At 39.7% G+C, this 19,025-nt stretch overlaps 1 protein-coding gene across 4 annotated transcripts in view; it reads left to right on the top strand.

Moving 5' to 3' along the window:
- Nucleotides 1-19,025, top strand: part of PTPRO (protein tyrosine phosphatase receptor type O) — a 241,700-nt gene that overhangs the window by 174,642 nt on the left and 48,033 nt on the right. For 3 of the 4 annotated variants that reach the window (XR_014803816.1, XM_084956710.1, XM_003126453.5), the window contains exons 12-13: nucleotides 292-412; nucleotides 17,863-18,002. Coding sequence is in view for 2 of the 4 variants with exons in the window: in XM_084956710.1 (XP_084812836.1) it covers nucleotides 292-412; nucleotides 17,863-18,002 (261 nt within the window). In the remaining 2 variants the exon portion in view is untranslated. Of the gene's footprint in view, nucleotides 1-291; nucleotides 413-17,804; nucleotides 18,003-19,025 lie in introns of all 4 variants that reach the window. The other variant, XR_014803817.1, reaches the window with a different exon arrangement.

Below are 19,025 nucleotides of genomic sequence, written 5' to 3'. Positions count from 1 at the left end.
CAGTAATACCTATTCCAATAACACCTAATACCAATAATACCTATTCCAAACAAGGGAATTAATTACAAATGTTCTGATATGTATTATGCATGTTTAAAACTACCCTGCATTTGGCTCAGTTGAAGAATTTATGTCATTTTCAGAGGAAATAACATAACCATAAGGCTTAATTAACTGTAGATTGTCACACAGAACAGGGAGCGCATGTCTACGATAGCCCTGTGGGTGTTTGGAATGGTCCTAGCTCAAGGCCATTAGAAGCCTAAAGCCTTTGTTTTGATGATCTTGCAGGTGACACGCAATGTCATGACCGCAATTCTCAGCCTGCCTCCAGGAGATGTCTACAATCTCTCAGTAACTGCTTGCACTGAAAGAGGAAGTAACACCTCCATGTTCCGCCTTGTCAAGCTAGGTAAGCACACTCAGGGGTGTATGTGTGTGAAAATAACCCTGCTGGGAGTGTTTGTATCTCTTGGTTTAGCATGGTTTTCTCAACTCAAGGACATAGAAAAAAAAAAAAATGGTCTACTGTTTTTGTAAGCACAAAAGAGACACTTATATGATCTGAAGAGTCCATTCAACGTAAAAATTTCTATGAGTGCAGTGTTTACTGTGCTGGGAGACAGGCATGTTCATCATCAAGGCGAGGTTAGAGAAACCAAGGGGTCTTAAGATGTTAGAAGGAGAAGGACCTTAGAGATTATCTAGTACAGTGTTCTCAACCCTATCAAACACCATTCCCTTTTTGTATAAATATTATGCCTTCATTAATATATTAAATTGAAATTAATAGATAAGATAATTTACAAATTGATTTTTTAATTTGATATAATATCCTAACTCTAATATAAAATCAAGATAAAAGAAAAATACTTTAGAAAAAAAATTAAGATGGACTTCCTATGTATATGTTCAGGTATAGCTTTTAGCTACTTTAAAAGTCATAATAGAATTACCTGATGCCTACATACAACAACAATAAATACGGATGGACTGGGAGTTTGGGTTTAATAGATGCAGACTATTACATTAAGAATAGATAGGAGTTCCCGTCGTGGCGCAGTGGTTAATGAATCCGACTAGGAACCATGAGGTTGTGGGTTCAGTCCCTGCCCCTGCTCAGTGGGTTAACGATCCGGCATTGCCGTGAGCTGTGGTGTAGGTTGCAGATGTGGCTCGGATCCCGTGTTGCTGTGGCTCTGGCGTAGGCCCGTGGCTACAGCTCCGATTGGACCCCTAGCCTGGGAACCTCCATATGCCACGGGAGCGGCCCAAAGAAATAGCAAAAAGACAAAAAAAAAAAAAAAAAAAGAGAAGAATAGATAGATAGTAAGATCCTACTGTATAGCATAGGGAACTATATCATATCTCCTGGGATAGACCATGATGGAAAATATTTAAAAAAAAAAAAAGAATATATACATCTGTATAGCTGAGTCACTTTGCTGTACAGCAGAAATTGGGACCACATTGTAAATCAACCATACTTTAATAAAAAAAAAATAATAAAAAGTTTTGAACACTAAAAAAAACTGAATAAATTGCATTTATAAGAAATAATAAGATCAGTAATTTTCCCATACAGGGAGTCAATAAATAAATAAATTCATATTAATCAATTATTTATTATTATTAAAAATAATTGTCAAGCGTAAATAGAGTTGGACCCTAAAATAAAATGTATATTTAGGATAAGTAATAAGAGACTAGACATATTTGCATATGATGAAAAAAGACGGAAATAACTTTAGAGATAACACAATAAGAAAAATAATGAGTTGCAGATGAGGGAGAATAAGGAAAGTATGATATTCTTGCAAATGAGCTGGAACTTATTGTGTAGTGTAGTGTCAAAATAATTCTTTCTATTGTGAAAAAAAATTGAAAATGACACCATGTGACACAAAACACATCTTCTACATTCAACAATCTACCATGTGTTAAAGTATGTATTTAGTCACCAGTACTTAAAGGGATCTCAGAGATGATATCCTATAATTAGCAGCAGGCAAAGAGAACAGATTGCCAAAGAGTTGGGTGGTAGACCTCTTCGGGCAGTATCAGTTTAAGAGTGATAACTCCAAAATAAATGCATTTCAGTATGTAATTTTCACAGCAGAGATCTCACCCTTTTTATACTTGAAAATTAAAAATATACACATGACTAGATATAAAATAATTTTATAATCTATAAAAATATTGAATCATTATGTAGTACACCTGAAACTAATATAATATTGTGTCAGTTGTAATTTAATAAAAAAATAAATGTATATATAGAATGGCAATGAAAATACTCTCAAAACATTTAGTGCAGCTTGCTGACATCACAGTTTCAGAAGTTTGCTAATTTATGCTCTGTGTCTGAGTCTGTCCATAAAAGTCTCAAGTTGTCTCTATTATTACATATGTTCATATGTGTGGGTATAAGAAAATAATGATCCAGGGTATTTTATTAGCAGCTTTAATACCAGAAGCAGCAGTGTTATCAGCAATGTATCTTTAGAAAACTCTTGGAAAATCCAAAACAAAACACAACACAAATTTTCTTAGTCTACCCACTAGCTGTATTTCTCTATAATTCAATGCATGAGGCACTAAATCTTAACTCTTTTTTTGTTTCTTATTTGCCACAGTAAAAACTAAATTCTTGCTTAGTGCAAGATAATTGGAAATGCATGATGTACTAAATAGCCATTATGGATAGAAAAAGTAAATTATTTAGTAATCTTTAAATAACACCTTGATTTCATTTATGTGTCCTTCTTCATGACAATTTGCTTCAAAATTGCTTTACTTAACCTTACTTTTCTTTTTCCAGTATTAATTGCATGGTAAAGTACTTGTAATTATATTTATAGTGGATTCATTCTGGTTCAAAATTAGAAATTCAGGTGGAACATAGGACATGGGACAGTTTTTCCTATTGGAACGTTCTTGATCATTGCAGGACATCTGGAATATCTGAGCCCTGACCACAGAAGTCTAGTTAACTCTGTCCATGGTGACTACTAAAAACACTTCTGCAAATTTCCAAGCACCCTCATTAGGGTGGTACTGCTCCTGTTAAGAATCTCGAGTAGATAAGTTCAATCTTTCACGAACTGCAGGCAATCTACTTGCTCTTCTTCCCTATACTTGAATTCCAGGGAAGTGGAGGTCACCAACTCCCAACACTGCATGATCTATCAAAAAAGGAGTTCCTGCCATGGCGCAGCAGAAACAAATCTGACTAGTATCCATGAGAATGCAGGTTTGGTCCCTGGCCTCGCTTAGTGGGCATTGCCATGAACCGTGGCACAGATCTGGTGTTGCTGTGGCACAGGCCGGTGGACTCAGCTCTGATCTGACCCCTAGCCTGGGAATCCCCATATGCCAAAGTTGCTGCCCTAAAAAGACAAAAAAAATAAGTAAATGATAAAAAAATACCTATCCAAAAAAAAAAAAAATCACCTGCCTTTCAGTTCCAACTGTTACCTTGGATTTTGTCCTCTGTGGAAATGTTAGTTCAAAACTTGTTTCCAGGTAACTGGAATTATTTGACGATTACATCCATGTTCCCCAAGCCTTTCTTTCCCAAGCTGTATTTTTATAGGCAGCTCTGTTTCCCAGGTTTCTAGATGCTTTCTTCAACTCATTTGGCTTCAACCTTAAAGCCTTAAAGTGTAAGTTCAGAAGTAGTCTTACCAAGGATGTATTCAGTGGCACATTGCAATGCATGCTTTTATTTATTTATTTATTTATACAAAAGTTGCCAGGCCAGGGATCAAACCCGCGCCACAGCAGTGACCTGAGCCACAGCAGTGCCAATGCCAGATCTTTAAGCTACTGAGCCACCAAGGAACTCTTGCTGTCATTTTCATGTGACATCGTGGATGATCTATGAAGTCATGGGACCATGGTTCTCACACAAATAGAAGTGTGAGTAAAAAGCCATCACAGTTTCCCAATCCTATCAGGAGGTTTTTGAGCCCCCAGATCTCCCCATTAACAGACAGGACTGTCTGAACCCATTTAGAAAGTTCCTTTCAACTTTTCAAATAGGGAAAGCAAGTTCTTGTAGCAATTACTTCTGGTGAATCATAACCTTTAGAATCAATAAGTTTTCCTTGTTGGTATGTTAATATTGGATTGGACGTTGCCTCTAACTTGTTCCTCTCTGAAAGCAAGATACTGTTTATATAAGTGCCTGTCCTCAGCCTTTCTTTTATCCTGAAAACTAAATACCTCTAGTTTTCATGCGTTTGTCTAATGATCTATTTTCCCTTCTACTAATCACATTGTTCTGTTTTATAACTCTTTCATTTTTCTATAACACATAGTGCCTTGTCTGCTGTAGATGCTCAAGAGATATTTCTTGTACGGAATTACAACTACAGACCTCAGGAGTTCACTGATGGTTCAGTTGATTAAGGATCTGGCATTGTCACAGCAGAGGCTCAGGTCACTGCTGTGGCTCAGATTTTATCCCTGACCCAGGAATTTCTGCATGCCATGAGAGTGGGGAAGAAAAAAAAAAAATTACAGACCTCAAAGATTAAATTAGTACTATATTTAATGATTAACCAAAACAAATTTTACCTGTCAGAGAAGTGAAATATATGTTTTAGTAATAACTGAATTTCCATTTTTTTCACAAAACATTCATTGTTGTCATTTTTATGTTTCTATGCAACATTCAAATAAAATTCATAGAACCAAACGTTCTATGTATTTGAAGTACATAGAAGTCAAATTAATTCTACTTTACAGAAAAATACAGCTTTGACCCATAGATTTTCAGGGCTTGTTTAAATTAGAATGTCGTTTTTAACCAAAGACCAACACTGGTTGGCTAACCCTGAGTTTAATTTCTCTGTATGGAGGCCTTTTTGGAATGGCTCTCCTTGCTGTCATGGAAGGCAGAGTCTACATCTATGGAAAAAAACTAGACTATCAGTGAATCCAGTACCGTATAAATTAACCCAAAATGGCATGTACAAAGGCAGAGAGCTCTCAAAACAGTTGCCAACAATATTATGTCATCAACGACATCCGCAAGAAGACATGTACCAATAGCAGTTCTGTTTGCAAGACTTTGAGCCAGTCATCCTATTAGGAATTTTAGATTGCTAGAAGTTTCATGGTGGTGTGTGATGACAGCTCCCTTTGGCAGTCAATACAAATGTCAATCAAATCTGCACTAAGACTTGTCATTTTGCAAGACTCATTGGTCTACATGCAGCCATGCCTTCAACCAGCAACCAGTCACAACTTCTGATCTTGGTGAATCTCCCTGGAACTCTGGAGAAACTTTAGGAGAATTTGATAAGTTTACATCAGTTTTTCAACCAAAAAAAAAAAAAAAAAAAGAAAAAAAGAAAAAAAGGAGGCAGAAAGGAGGTAAGGGAAAGAAATAAGAATGTTGAACATATCATAAAATAGCTCTATGGCAACAGAATATACATTCATTAATTTATTTAACAAATATATACTGAGAAACTTCTAAGCACTGCCAGACTTCTTATAGTAAAGAACCCAAAGGGCTACATTCATTTTCTGTTCACAAAGAGCTTATGACCTAGTGAAGGCAGAAGATAGTCATAAGTACTTTAAAAAACATCAAAATAGGAGATTGTGGTGCAGATAGCTATGGAGTAAAAGCTTTCTCTGAGGAAGCAACTTGGAGAGAGCTGAATAACAAGGATCAGCCATGAAAAGATTGGGAAAGACCATGGAGGCAGAAAGAATCAGCAAAGGTTAGAGGACTTGCAAGGCATGGGGTTGAAATTATACTCTGAGTGCAATTGGAAGTCATTTAGAGAATTTAAATAATCCGACTTATATTTAAAATAATTCCTCTGGTTGCACAAGAGAGGAAGGATTTGTGGGTTGACCATAAAGCTAGGGAGACTAAGTAAGAGACTCTCTGTCATAAGCCTTAAAAATAGCATTCTAATTCAAACAAGCACCTTGGGGAATGATGGTAACTTTGACTAAAGTGATAGTAATGGAGGTGGAGAAAAGTGGACATGAATTCAGGAGCTGTTTTGGAGGTTGTGTCCACAGAACTTTGTGAGGTCGAATCAGAGCTACAGCTGCCAGCCTGCACCACAGTCACAGAAACATGGGATCCAAGCCACGTCTGCAACCCACACCACAGCTCGTGGCATTGCCAGGTCCCCAACCCATTTAGCAAGGCCAGGGCTAGAACCTGCATCCTCATGGATACTTCTGCTACATCACAGCGAGAACTCCCATTGAACTTTGTGATGGGGTGAAAATAGGAAATGAGAGAAGGCAAAATTAAGAATGATTCATAGGCTTTGCTCTTGAGCAACTAGGGTGGATGATGGTGCAATTTACTGAAATTTAAAGAACTAGAAAACCTAGAAGACAAGTAAGTTTGGGGTAAGGTAAGAGTCAAGGATTCTTCCTCAGACATAGAAAAATTGATGTGATATCCAAGTGCAATTGTCAAGTGAAGAGACTATTAGTATATGTACCTAGAGATCAGGGGAGAATTCTAGGCTGGAAAAGTAAATGTGGGGGTGCCTGGATAACATCAAGTACTAAGTAGAAACAGAGAAGAGAAGCCCTGAGTCTAGCCAAGTGAGACCACTCCAACATTTAGAGACTGAGCAGAGGAAGAGGAGACAGCAAGAGAGATGTGGAAGGAACAGCCAAAGAAGTCAGAGAAAGGCAAAAAAAAAAAAACAAAAACCCAGCATGTACACCACTGTTGTCAAATACCTGCTTTATCCTCACCACAGATGTGTTCAGGCAGGCTCAAGATAAGGAGTCAGATAACTTCAGTGCCGGGACATTTGGAGATCATTTGGTGCACTGTCATTTGAACAAGTTGCAACCCAGAGAAATCTGACCCACTTTACATACTGTTGAGCCTGGGTCTAGAAAAAGTACTTTCTTTTTCTTTTTTGTCTTTTTAGGGCCTCACCTAAAAAGGAGGGTCCCAGGCTAGGGGTTGAATTGGAGCTGTAGCCGCCGGCCTACTCCACAGCCACAGCAACTTGGGATCCGAGCCACATCTGTGACCTGCACCACAGCTCATGGCAACACCATATCCTTAACCCACTGAGTAAGGCCAGGGATCGAACCAGCATCCTCATGGATACTAGTCAGATGCGTTTCCACTGAGCCACGACAGGAAGTCTTAGAAACAGTACTTTTTAATCCATCTGTTGCTTATGTATTTCTGGATTTGAGGTGTATTTTTTTTTTTTTCTAAAAGGCTCATTTTTTCATGAACACATTTAACAGAACAGGGAGGAGTCTCACACTTGTTCATTTGTGTGGCTTTCAGTTCCTGTTTGGAAATTTGAGCATTGCGACATTGGCTGGATTTCCTTAATCTCAGTCATGAAAGGGTTTATATAGACCGTGTATCTTTAAAGTGTAATTTGACTGTAGACATAGGTGTTAGAAATGTGGGGGATATTAGATTCTGCTCTCTTTTTCTCATCAAATTTCAGTAGATTACAAATAATTATATCCATTTTGATGAAATAGAATTTCTGACTTTATAAATGCCCTGTCATTACAAGGTACTGCCTTTCCTGGTCTCACTCTCAGTTGAGAAAATTTGTTTATTCTTATGTTGAAGTCATTGAGTTTGTAATTTTGGAAATAGTTACTCAGATATATGCAGGGTTTGTTTGTTTGTTTGTTTGTTTTAAGAAATGAGTTATGTTGTGAGTCATAGCAAACTAAAGTCTAAAGTACCTTCCCTAGCCACCTATCCCTTTCTTTCATCCTCTCCAAGAAATGACTAACTTGTTATCCCCCTCCCCCCAGCAAAACAAACAAAACTGCGCTCAATAAAATAAGAAGGTGACTAAGTCTGTGTCAGTGTCGCACAGAGACAAGGAAAGAAAGCTGGAAGAATGAATGGATTGGAAGGATGGAGGAAGTATGTATAGATAGGTAGATATTTAACATGCTTTACACAGATATTCTATTAATTTGGGTTAATCATATGACTGAGGTGTCTGGCACAAAATCTACCAAATGGAAACATATATACTCCACCAGTCAGTTAGAAATAAGCTGAAAAAATAACTAAGGTATGTTTTAAAAATTAACTTATTCTGCCAGTCAACAAACACTTGTTTAGCATTTATTATGTGCTACACACTAATCTAGGTGCTGAGGATAAAGTAATGGACAAAGCTGACAAACACGGCTACCTTCAATCCAGTGGAGAAAAGGAGATAAGAAACATAAATGTAAGGATGTTGGATGGTGATGAGTGTTATGGAGAAAAATGAAGCAGGAAGTGTTCTGGGGGGCAGGTAGGGAGGTAGTTTTTTGCAGGGGTGGGGCTAAGGGCTATCACTGTAGCGGTGCTATTTCTGGCAAATCCTGAGGGATCCTATCAGGTAGCTGGGAGGAGATTCTGGAGGCAAAGGAACCGTAGCTGCAAAGCTCAAGAAGCATCAGTGTGCCTGGAAAGTTCAAGGAAAAGTCAGGAAGGCATGTGGCTGACATGGAATGAAGAAGACCCAGAGCAGTAACTGGGAGGGTCAAAAGATAACAAGAGTACAAATCATGCAGAGTTTAACCAGGGGGAGATGATGCTGTACTGGATGGTCCAAGCTCAGGGTTCACCGAATCTGATGAGATGAGACCAAGCAGTTAGGTGAGATGACCATTCATCCCGATTGCCTCAGATATCAGTTTATGCCTGTTATGGATCAGTTAAAAGTAGTCATCTTCTTCAGCCGTCCCTTGCCTCCCCAAATGTATTTCAATGTAGATACTTTTGGTAAATTACATGGTCCCCTGAGGTTTAGGAAGCTAAGCATATATCCAGAGAAAAGATTACACTTGTTTGGACCATTGTGGTGGCTAAGAGAGTGACGAAAAGTAATTGGATTCAAAATTTATCTTGAAGGTACAGCTGAGAGAATCTACTGATAGATTTACGTGTTGTCTATGAGTGAATGAAAGAGGTCCAGGAAGATGGCAATTTTGGAGTCTGAGTAATTGGAAAGGCAAAAGTGCAGTTGATTGAGTTGAGGAAGATTATGGGAGAGGGAGATTTGGGAGGAGGAGGAATGTCAGAAGTTCAGGCTGGGGTGTGTCAACATTTGAAGGTGCCTGTTAAATGTTAAAGAGCAATAACTGAGGAGGCAATTAGAGAAAGGCACCAGGATTCTGGGGATATGTTGGCACTGGAAATATAAATTCGAGGGTAGTCAAGAAATGGATTTGATGATGGGAGTTCCCATTGTGGTGCAGCAGAAATGAATCTGACTAGTATCCATGAGGATGCAGGTTCGATCCCTGGCCTTGGTCAGTAGGTTAAGGATCCAGAGCAGACATGGTTTGGATCCCGAGTTGCTGTGGCTATGGTGTAGGCTGGCAGCTGTAGCTCCAATTTGACCCTTAGCCTGCGAACTTCCATATGCCATACTTGCAGCCCTGAAAATGAAAGAAAGAAAGAGAGAGAGAGAGAGAGAGGAAGGAAGGGAGATACAGATTTGATGAGAATGGGTAAAGAAAAAAAAAATGCTGTCCCAGAACTAAGCCCTAGGCACTCATCTTTAAAAAGTGGTAGTGGTGAGAGAAAACCAGCAAAAGCACCTGAGAAAAAGTGACCCAGTGAAGTAAGAAGTAGCACAGAAAATAGGATGCCCTAAGGGCCAAGCAAAGAAAGTACTGGAATGAGTAGACAGTAATCAACTTGTCAAGCCTGCTGCTAAGTCAAATAGAATGAGAAATGAGATTTGATCCCTGATCTGAGCAACCAAGAAGTCATCAGTGGTTTTGGAGAGAAGGCATTAGGGTTGGGGGCGCCGAGGAAAAAAATAGAATGAAAATGCAAAAAAAACTGAAGACAACTGAAATTAAACTGTTGAGAAGTTAGGTTATGATAAAGAGGTAAAAAAAATGAGCGGTAGCAGAAGGAAAAAGAAAAGGTCCAATTTTTATTTGTTTGAGTTTTGTTTTGTTCTTCCTTCCCTTTAAGTGGGTGGAAACAGCTTGCATTGAGTTAATCAATGGAGCTGGGGAGATTCATGATGCAGGATGCTTAGAGGTGAGAATTGTTGGGGTGATGTCCTTTACTGGGCCAAAGGAGAGGGGACCCAGGGTGCCAGAGGATGCAGTGGCCGTAGATTGGGTGGATCACTAGTAGGATGATAGGTTATATGGCCATGAAGGGGTCATGTGAGTAGGTGGGACTGATGGCAGAAACTTGCAAAGATTTTCTTCCAGTGACCTCTTATAAACACAAGTGGTTTCTCCAGGTTTGCAGAGATCATAATTGCCATGCTACCTTCTTGTGCACTTCCAATGGCCAGCGGCCCTGTGCTATCTGGGTTAGGCTGCCAGGCATGTCACTGTCCCCATGGCTCCATTCCTAGGCCCAAAACAACCGATGCCCCTCCTCAATATATGCCTCCCCCATTTCTCACCGCAGTGCTTTTCTGAGTGTCACTACAATTTGCCTGCTATCCACGACCATGCCACACAATTTCAGCATTTCCTTAAAAACATTTCTGAAGTTCCCATCATGGCACAGTGGAAACGAATCCAACTAGGAACCATGAGGTTGTGGGTTCGATCCCTGGCCTCCTTCAGTGGGTTAAGGATCCTGTGTTGCCGTGAGCTGTGGTGTAGATTGCAGACGATGCTGTGGCTCTGGCGTAGGCCAGCAGCAACAGCTCCGATTAGACCCCTAGCCTGGGAACCTCCATATGCCGGGGGGAGGGGGGGGCTAAAAAGACAAAAGACAAAAGAACAACAAAAAAATTTCTTCAGCCACTGTAAAGTAACTTGCATGTTTTGTTTGTTTTCTCTTCAATATATTAAAAGCATCTGGATGCTGGATTGATAGGGCAGTGACTGTGATGTCTGGCACTGATTTAAGTACACAAACAATTGCCTACTCTGGAAAAGTTGGCCTTTGGGGCAAGGGAATTTTCAGAAGACCCCATCATCCCTGGTTATATGGGAATAAATAAAAAAGGGACATACTTTTAGGAAGGAAGCTAGGTGCAGGAAGGACCCTTAACTAAGGGTACTTGTCTTCACAATTCAATTGTGTCACCTTAAGGACAACTCAAGCTCTCTGAATTTCAGTTACTTCATCCACAAAATAAGGGTCTGGACTAAATGGTCTTTAATGTTCCTTCTAGTTTTTAGGATTTAGTTCATAACTGAGTTCAGAGTAAAGGCAACCAGGCTGAGGATACAGTAAGAGTAATGACTTTTTCTAGGAATTGTACAATATATAAGTTCTTACTAATAAAAATGCTAAGTAAAAACACATTTTCCTGGAACCAAAAAAGGAGGAAGTCAGAAATTTTGTTTTGAAACTAAGTAAAAGTTAAAAAAGAGCTTTCTCTGAAAAATTCTACTAATCTTTAGAAGTTCCTTGACCTAGTAATACTATACCCAGTGATACATAGAAAAGAATATTACACTTGCTATCATTAAGCCATAAAGAATTTATTTAAATTGTAATGGAAAAGACTGACATTTCCTGAGAAAATTCTGTGTTCTGTATATGAAAAGGCCCTAATTATAACTGAATGCTAAATTTTGGCCTGAGTTTTTTCCTATTTCCCTAATGTTACTTTAAATGTTCTAAATACACATTAAGTTTATTAGGAAAGAATATCCCACAGTCACTAAAGGAATAGGCCTAATAAACTTCAGGTCTAATAAAAGTTTCTACTATTTAATATACATTTTCCTCTTCTGAATTTCATGGCATATCAATCTTAACTCACCCTTAGGGTTTACTTCCCTTTCAAATACTGCTTTCTTCTGCAGATGTTGTTTTTGACCAGATTGAATGTAGTTTATGCAGCTTACACTGCTTAAGTCACAGATGTTTTCTTTGACCAAGTTGAGTATAAGCTCTGGGTTTACACTGCTTAAGGTAGCATGGCTTGAGTTGAAAAAAAAAAATAGATATTAAAGACCAGCTTTTGTGTATGAAGAAGATACTAGCAAATTGCTACCAGTCAGGCAGAAGACTGAAAATAGATTTTGCCATGTCAATCAATTTTTTACAATGTTTTTCTATTGAAGTCTCCTTATCATCAATGTCACACATTTGTAAAATGTCTCACCAAGTTTAAAAGTATAAAATACAAATGGAATGAAACCAGTGGGACCTTATGGATATAATCTTAGCCTCTTTAACATCATTCAGTTGGCTGCTAAACTAATGAGTCACATTAAAATAAGAAACAATGCAGTAACTGTCAGAGAAAGATGGATTTTAGGCACTAAATACATTCTGCTCCAAGGCTAAATATTTCACCTGACTCCCTTTGGAATTCCCAAGGAAAGGACGAGATTTGCTGCCAGAGCAGAGAATAAGAGTCAAATACTAGCTCATACTTCACCCAAGGTCACCTTCACTCCCTGCAAGTCCTGGGCAATTGCTTGAACCTCGCATGATCCATGCTAAATGAAATGGTAGAGAGAGCATTCAGCTTCCCATTTTACCCATGTTCTGTTCAGGGTACTTGATGTTCTTATAAAATTAGGTTGGATTCCCAACTCCAAGAAGTGAGGGGGCTTGTTGAGGGAGAGAAAGGAGAGAGAGCCAAATAGATGATAGAACCCCAGCAATGTTAGAAAGCTTCTAGGAAATTTAAAGGCACACAACCTGCATCTATACCCCATTGTGTAAAAATAGAATGTCTATCTCCTTCCCACTTATCCATAGATTCTCACGTCAAATACTGTGGCTTCTGAAATTATTTTAAACAAAAGGACATCTGACATTATGGAGCAGGGAAATTTTGAAGACATTTAACATGTCATTTAGAGAGAGAGAAAGTGATAACCAGAAGATGTTCTGTATGTACGTGATTCTTTTGTATATGTTATCTTTTTTTTTTTCTCCAGTTTTTAAGGGCCAAACCTGCGGCGTATGGAGATTTCCAGGCTAGGGGCTGAACTGGGGCTGAATTGGAACTGTAGCCGCTGGCCTACACCAGAGCCACAGCAATAACCAGATCCAAGCCGCATCTGCAGCCTACACCACAGCTCAAGGCTATGCCAGATCCTTAACCCACTGAGTGAGGCCAGGGATCAAACCCATGTCCTTATGGATACTAGTCAGGTTGGTTAACCACTGAGCCATGGCAGGAACTCTTGCATATGTTATCTTAAGGCTCATTTACTCTTCACAACATTAACAAAGTCTTCATATCTCCCCTCTTTACAAACTATACTATTCTTAATTTTTTGTTTGTTTGTTTAGGGTCACACCGGTGGCATATGGAAGTTCCCAACCTAGGGGTCCAATTGGAGTTGCAGCTGCTGGCCTATCCCACAGCCACAGCAATGCCAGATTAGAGCCATATCTGCGACCTACACTGAAGCTCACAGCAATGCCAGATCCTTAACCCATTGAGCAAGGCCAGGGATCGAACCCCCATTCTCATGGCTACTAATTGGGTTCATTACCACTGAGCCACAGTGGGAACTCCCTATATTTGATATTTTGAGCAGTAAGAGATTATATGAGTTTGCTTGGGCTGCCATAACATAATAACACAGGCTGTGTGGCTTAAACAATGGAAATGTATTTTCTCACCATTCTGGAGGCTCAAAGTCCAGGATCAAGGTGTTGAAGGTTTGCTTGCTTCTGAGGCCTCTCTCCTTGGCTTGCAGACAGCTGCCCTCCAGCTGTGTCCTCACATGATCTTTCCTCTGTACCTGTTCATCCTTGGTGGCTCTTTGTATGCCCAAATGTCCTCTTCTTACAAGGACACTAGCCGCATAGGATTAGGGCCACCCTAATGGCTTGGTTTTAACATAGCCACCTCTTGAAAGGCCCTAACTCCAATTATAGTCACCTTTTGAGGTTCTAGGGGTTTAGGACTTCAACATATGAATTCTGGGGAACATAGTTCAGGCCATAACAGAGACCATTCAAAAGGCTCTTGTGTGTCACTGTATTCCCTATCATATGAAATTGCCTAAACACTATTCCACCATTATCCACTTTTACTCTTGTTTCTAAGAAGAGATAGATAGCAGAAGGGGGACCCCTCTAACACATTTGAGCCACAGCAGGAACTCTCAATTCTAATATTTTAACACATTCTCTGGGGCAGATGTTGTTGCGAGTAATGAAATTTAATTATAAGTCCCTCCCGATCCAATTACACCACCACTTATAAAATATTGTGATAACTTTATTTTCTTTGGCATAGCAGGGTGGAATTTCTCCCCAATATATCTGAGGAAAATATACCTATCACACAAATCAAAAAAGTCCTCAAGCAGGTGACCTGTGAGTGTTACTTGTTGACCTACAGAACTGAAATGCATTATGTCTTTCAGAAAAGGATGCGGAGACAATGGTATGGTGATCTTGGAATAATCTGTTACCTCATGTACCACTTGAGAAAAAAAATGTGTGACTTGGCTGTTAGAGGTTTAAGATCCTTTGGAGATTTTCCTGAGAACTCAGGAAATCACCTAGGTCCACATTCTCAGCCAGACCGAAAGAAACCCTACCCCAGTATTCAATCATATTTCTTGGATCACTGAGAATACTTCAAATTCACACAGCCTTTGACTCTTCCATTGAGAGCTGATGACTTGTTACAAATATAACCACTGTAAAAAGGGCAGAGAATATCAAAATTCAACCCCAGTGTGTCTGCTCTCACAGGATGCGTTGAGTCCTAACACCACTGGTTAGTGAATCTTGACTTAGGTTTTAAATCTATCAATAGATACAATTTACTGAGTCCTACACATGGCTAGTTCTAAATGAAGACAAAACAATTTATAGCTCATGGCCACAGTTCTTAAAGAATGTAGTAGGACCTAGTAGAATCAGAACTTCACTCACATAGATCCCATGGGAAATAGTTAAGTATAGTAGAAGGTCAGAGAAGGGATAGAGCAGCAAGAAACAGCCATCAGATAAAGCTTCAAGGGGAAGGTAAGACTTTTTCTAGATTTTAGGATGGAGAAAGAGCACACTGAGTTGAGAAAGAATACTACCTGTGTGATGATCAGTGGGAAGACTGGCTTTATAGAGGCTGCATGTCTGTATAGGAGGGATGGTGGTAAAGCTGGACAGGTAGCAAGTGGCCCATGTATGTAGGGTCTTTAACAATCGGCATGTTTGGATTTGACACAGCAGACATTACTCACAACAGATCACTGCACAGGTAGCATCTACCAGGAGAAAAGTGGTGTTTTGGGACAATTTAATCCATCATTGACAAAGTGAAGAAAGAACCGAGTAGAGGCAGGGAAAAAGAACAAGAGCTCGTTGTAATGACTGCTGAGTGTGAGGAGTGGGTGTGCAGTATGATAAAAGGAATCAGTAAAAAGAAGAGATGAAAAGAATTATAAAAGGATAATGCAATCTGAGACTGAGAAGCCAGAGGACAGCCTCACATCAATTGCCTTAGATAATTAAAATAATGATGCTGCTCATGAGAGAATCAGAAGTAGGTGGAAAGTAGAATGGATTCGTGGAAACTCAAGCCCTCAGGGTTCCATTTTAACCATAAGGAGTTCAAAGTTAATAGTGAGATATTTGAGTAAACATGGACAACAGGTGATGGGAAATAAGTAAAAATTCAGATCTGGAGATTAAGATTTGGGCAATGTTCATATCAAATAGCTAAACTGACTTTACCCATCAGAAAAAATATAGATAGATGTCCTAAGGATTCTAATCATATCAGGAAACTCACTCTGAGGAGCAATTCTATAGTCTGTATCTTTTAAAGAAACATAGCCCAGGCTCAGCCTAGCAAATCATCCATCTCTGCCTCAGACAACCTCACACTGGTTTCCAAAGATTCAAGTTCTACAGACATCAGATTCACTGGATGACTTAGTCTCTGACTTATGATCCTATTAGCCATGACAATTGCGAAGAATGTAAAAGTGGAAGTAAACCCTTGAGTTTCATCAACAGTCTTCATCAGAGGAGAAGTGAGATGGTGCAATGTCTAGAGGAGAGAACAAGTCACTCCAGATGAGAGGGGGTCCTGACATCTCTTGTGAATTATGCTTGCCCAAGACCACCTCATTTCTTTCCTCCTTCAATTCTTCTGCCCAATTTATCAGGTTGCCTCTGGAAAGGGAAATGCTGGTTTTTTTGGTCGGACATAAATTTAGGTTTGACGTGTGATAGATCATGTCAAGAATGATTCTGGGAGTTCCTATCATGGCTCAGCCGGTTAAGGTCCTGATGTCGTTTTTGTGAGGAAGCAGGTTTGATCCCTGGCCTTGCTCAGTGGGATAAGGATCTGACATTGCCGCAAGCTGCAGCATGGTTCACAGATGCAGCTTAGATCTAGTGTCACAGTGACTGTGGTGTAGGCTGGCAGCTGTAGCTCCATTTCGACTTCCGTGTGCCCCGAGCAGCCCTAAAAAAAAAGAAAAAAAAAATTCTGACATACTTCCTGGTGTCTGGACAGGGCCATGATAATGATATTCCAGAAAGAAGGTTCAGACCTTCCCCCACAAAGGCATGCCACTTGTCAAAAGAGTGAAATGTCCTCTAGGACTTTTGTTGAGCCCTGCTGAAAGCCAGGGGTTACGAACAGACTTGGGAGGGCGGGGCAGGTAATGAAAAGGAATCCAAGTGACCAGCAAGCAGGGCACATCGTTGTGTGTCAGGGACCTACTGATGGGCAGAATGTGCTATGAGGGAAACCCAGCAGTAAGACGTATGTCTGAACAAGCAACATCAAGGAGGTCTGACAGCAGGTTAGTGGGACCCTGGCTTCAGAACTTGGATTCAGGTGGAGCAGTTTGTGTCCTGGAGGAACTTGAGGAAAAGGCAGTGCCCAGAGTGCAGGGGAACAGGGAGGGGACCAGGGGAGAGTCAGCAGTGGAGGAACAAGACAGCAGACCACTTCCAGGAGCCGGGGAATGGCATTTGGTATCAAGCCAACAAGCCCAGTGACTCAATTATTGAAAATGAATATGAAAGGGCACAAACAGAATGGTTTACCTAACTAATGGATTGATGTATTAATGAGGATTAAATGTCTAGAGTTCCTGTTGTGTCTCAGCAGTAACAAACCCAACTAATATCCATGAGGACATGGTTCCATCCCTGGCCCTGCTCAGTAGGTTAAGGATCCGGGGTTACCGTGAGCCGTGGTGTAGGTGGCAGACACGGCTTGGGTCTGGCGTTGCTGTGGCTGTGATATAGGCAGGCAGCTGCAGTTCTGATTCAACCCCTAGCCTGGGAACTTCCATATGCCACAGGTAGAGCCCTAAAAAGAAAAAGAAAAGATTGTCTAAGAGAATAAAGACATTAGTCCTCTAACATTTTATCCACCATCCAGTCCTCTTCCCTTAATCCTTTTCTTGAAATCCTATCATCTCTTTAGCTTTATGCCTTCTTAATTTTGACTAAATTGTCAAGAAGCCATTCCCTTGACTAAATTATTCTGAATAGTCTCCAGAAAAAAGAACGTAAGTGTTTGGCTCAGCACCAGACTGACTCTCTCCATTAGAAGGGAGCACACCAGTGTCATTTTCCTTGGTCTTTTAAGATTTTTGTTTCTCACCCACAAAGTTCTGTATTATACGGGCACTACTAACTCCATGACACAAAAACTATTAATAGATTATGTCTATGATAAAGCCGAAGTAGAAAACAGAAGTGTTTCAAAAGGAGAAGTATAAAATGGAAGGGGATAAAAAGGCAAAATATTCTGCTTTCCAAATTAGATGACTGTCTTTGTGAAAGGGCGTGTTTCAAAAGTGATTTCATAAAATCTTTATGGTGCTCTCAACTACCTATTTTGGGATTTTTTTTTCACCTATTTTATCCTGCTGATTAGGGAAAGAAGAAAGACTATGTTGGATTAAATGAATTTTTTCAAACTTATCTTTGCTCAGAACCGGCTCCTCCAAAATCACTCTTTGCAGTGAACAAAACCCAGACCTCAGTGACTTTGCTGTGGGTAGAAGAGGGTGTGGCTGATTTCTTCCAAGTCATCTGTCAACAAGTTGGCTCTGGCCAGGAAACACAGCTCCAGGTACTGTGCCCATGGATTTTCCTTTTCCGAGTTAATTTTGATTAAGGCTAAAGATACGAGCAAAATGGGAGTTCCTGTTTTGGCTCAGTGGTAACGAACCTGTCTAGTAACCATGAGGATGCAGGTTCGATCCCTGGCCTCATTCAGTGGGTTAAAGGATCCAGTGTTGCTGTGAGCTGTGGTGTAGACTGAAGACATGGCTCAGATCCTGAGTTGCTGTGCAGCTCCAATTTGACCCTTAGCCTGGGAACTTCCATATGCCACAGTTATGACCTGTAAAAGACACATATATATGTAAAATGAGAATCTTCCCTTTCTTTGAACGACATAAAATGAAAATTTCTCATGTGCACTTTTGTGTTTCAGTGAGAGAAATTTTAAATTGTTCTTAGAACTATTCCAAAATATGTTATAACCAATGTGCCAAATCATAAAGTTTATTTTCATCTTTGTATTGTCTTTGGTCCCAAGTTCTTAAGTCACTCTGTGTTGGATGGAGGAGTTAAATTGAATCATTTTTCCTATTGGCCATTAAATTGTAGAAGGGATGAAGACATTGCCATGTAAAATATATTTTAACAAATATTAATTAATTTTCATTTATGTGAAAGTCATTGCACGGGGCACAAAATGTAGGATCAATACGTGCCTTCAATTTTTTCTTTCATTTAGTTGTAGATATTTTGCTAGAGTGGAAATAATTAATATAAGTGCCAGAAGAGAGCCATGTGACTAAGAGAATTTAAAAGAACAATTTATATCTAGTTAGTAAGAGGAGAATTTTGCCTAGGAAAATGAAGGTTGAAAAAGGTGATTGTTAAAGCTTTAGAATCCCAAATAGTAGATATGATGAATTCACCAGGTCAAATTGAGCAGAAGGAGAGAGATGGACCCGGAGCTTTGGGGTGGCAAAACCAAAAGAACAAAAAAAGTGCTTTACAGCCACACATGGAAAGAAAAGGGCAAGTTTGCGAGGGATGTCACAAAATACAGTGCATAGACAAATACTATGCACATGAACAA

The sequence above is a fragment of the Sus scrofa genome, chromosome 5, assembly GCF_054392235.1.
Source record: "Sus scrofa isolate SSC_HxYL_T2T_F1_AM1 chromosome 5, Sscrofa_HxYL_maternal_Yorkshire_Landrace_v2.0, whole genome shotgun sequence".
In the NCBI taxonomy this organism is placed as follows: Eukaryota; Metazoa; Chordata; class Mammalia; order Artiodactyla; family Suidae; genus Sus; species Sus scrofa.
This window is presented reverse-complemented; position numbering and strand designations above follow the sequence as displayed.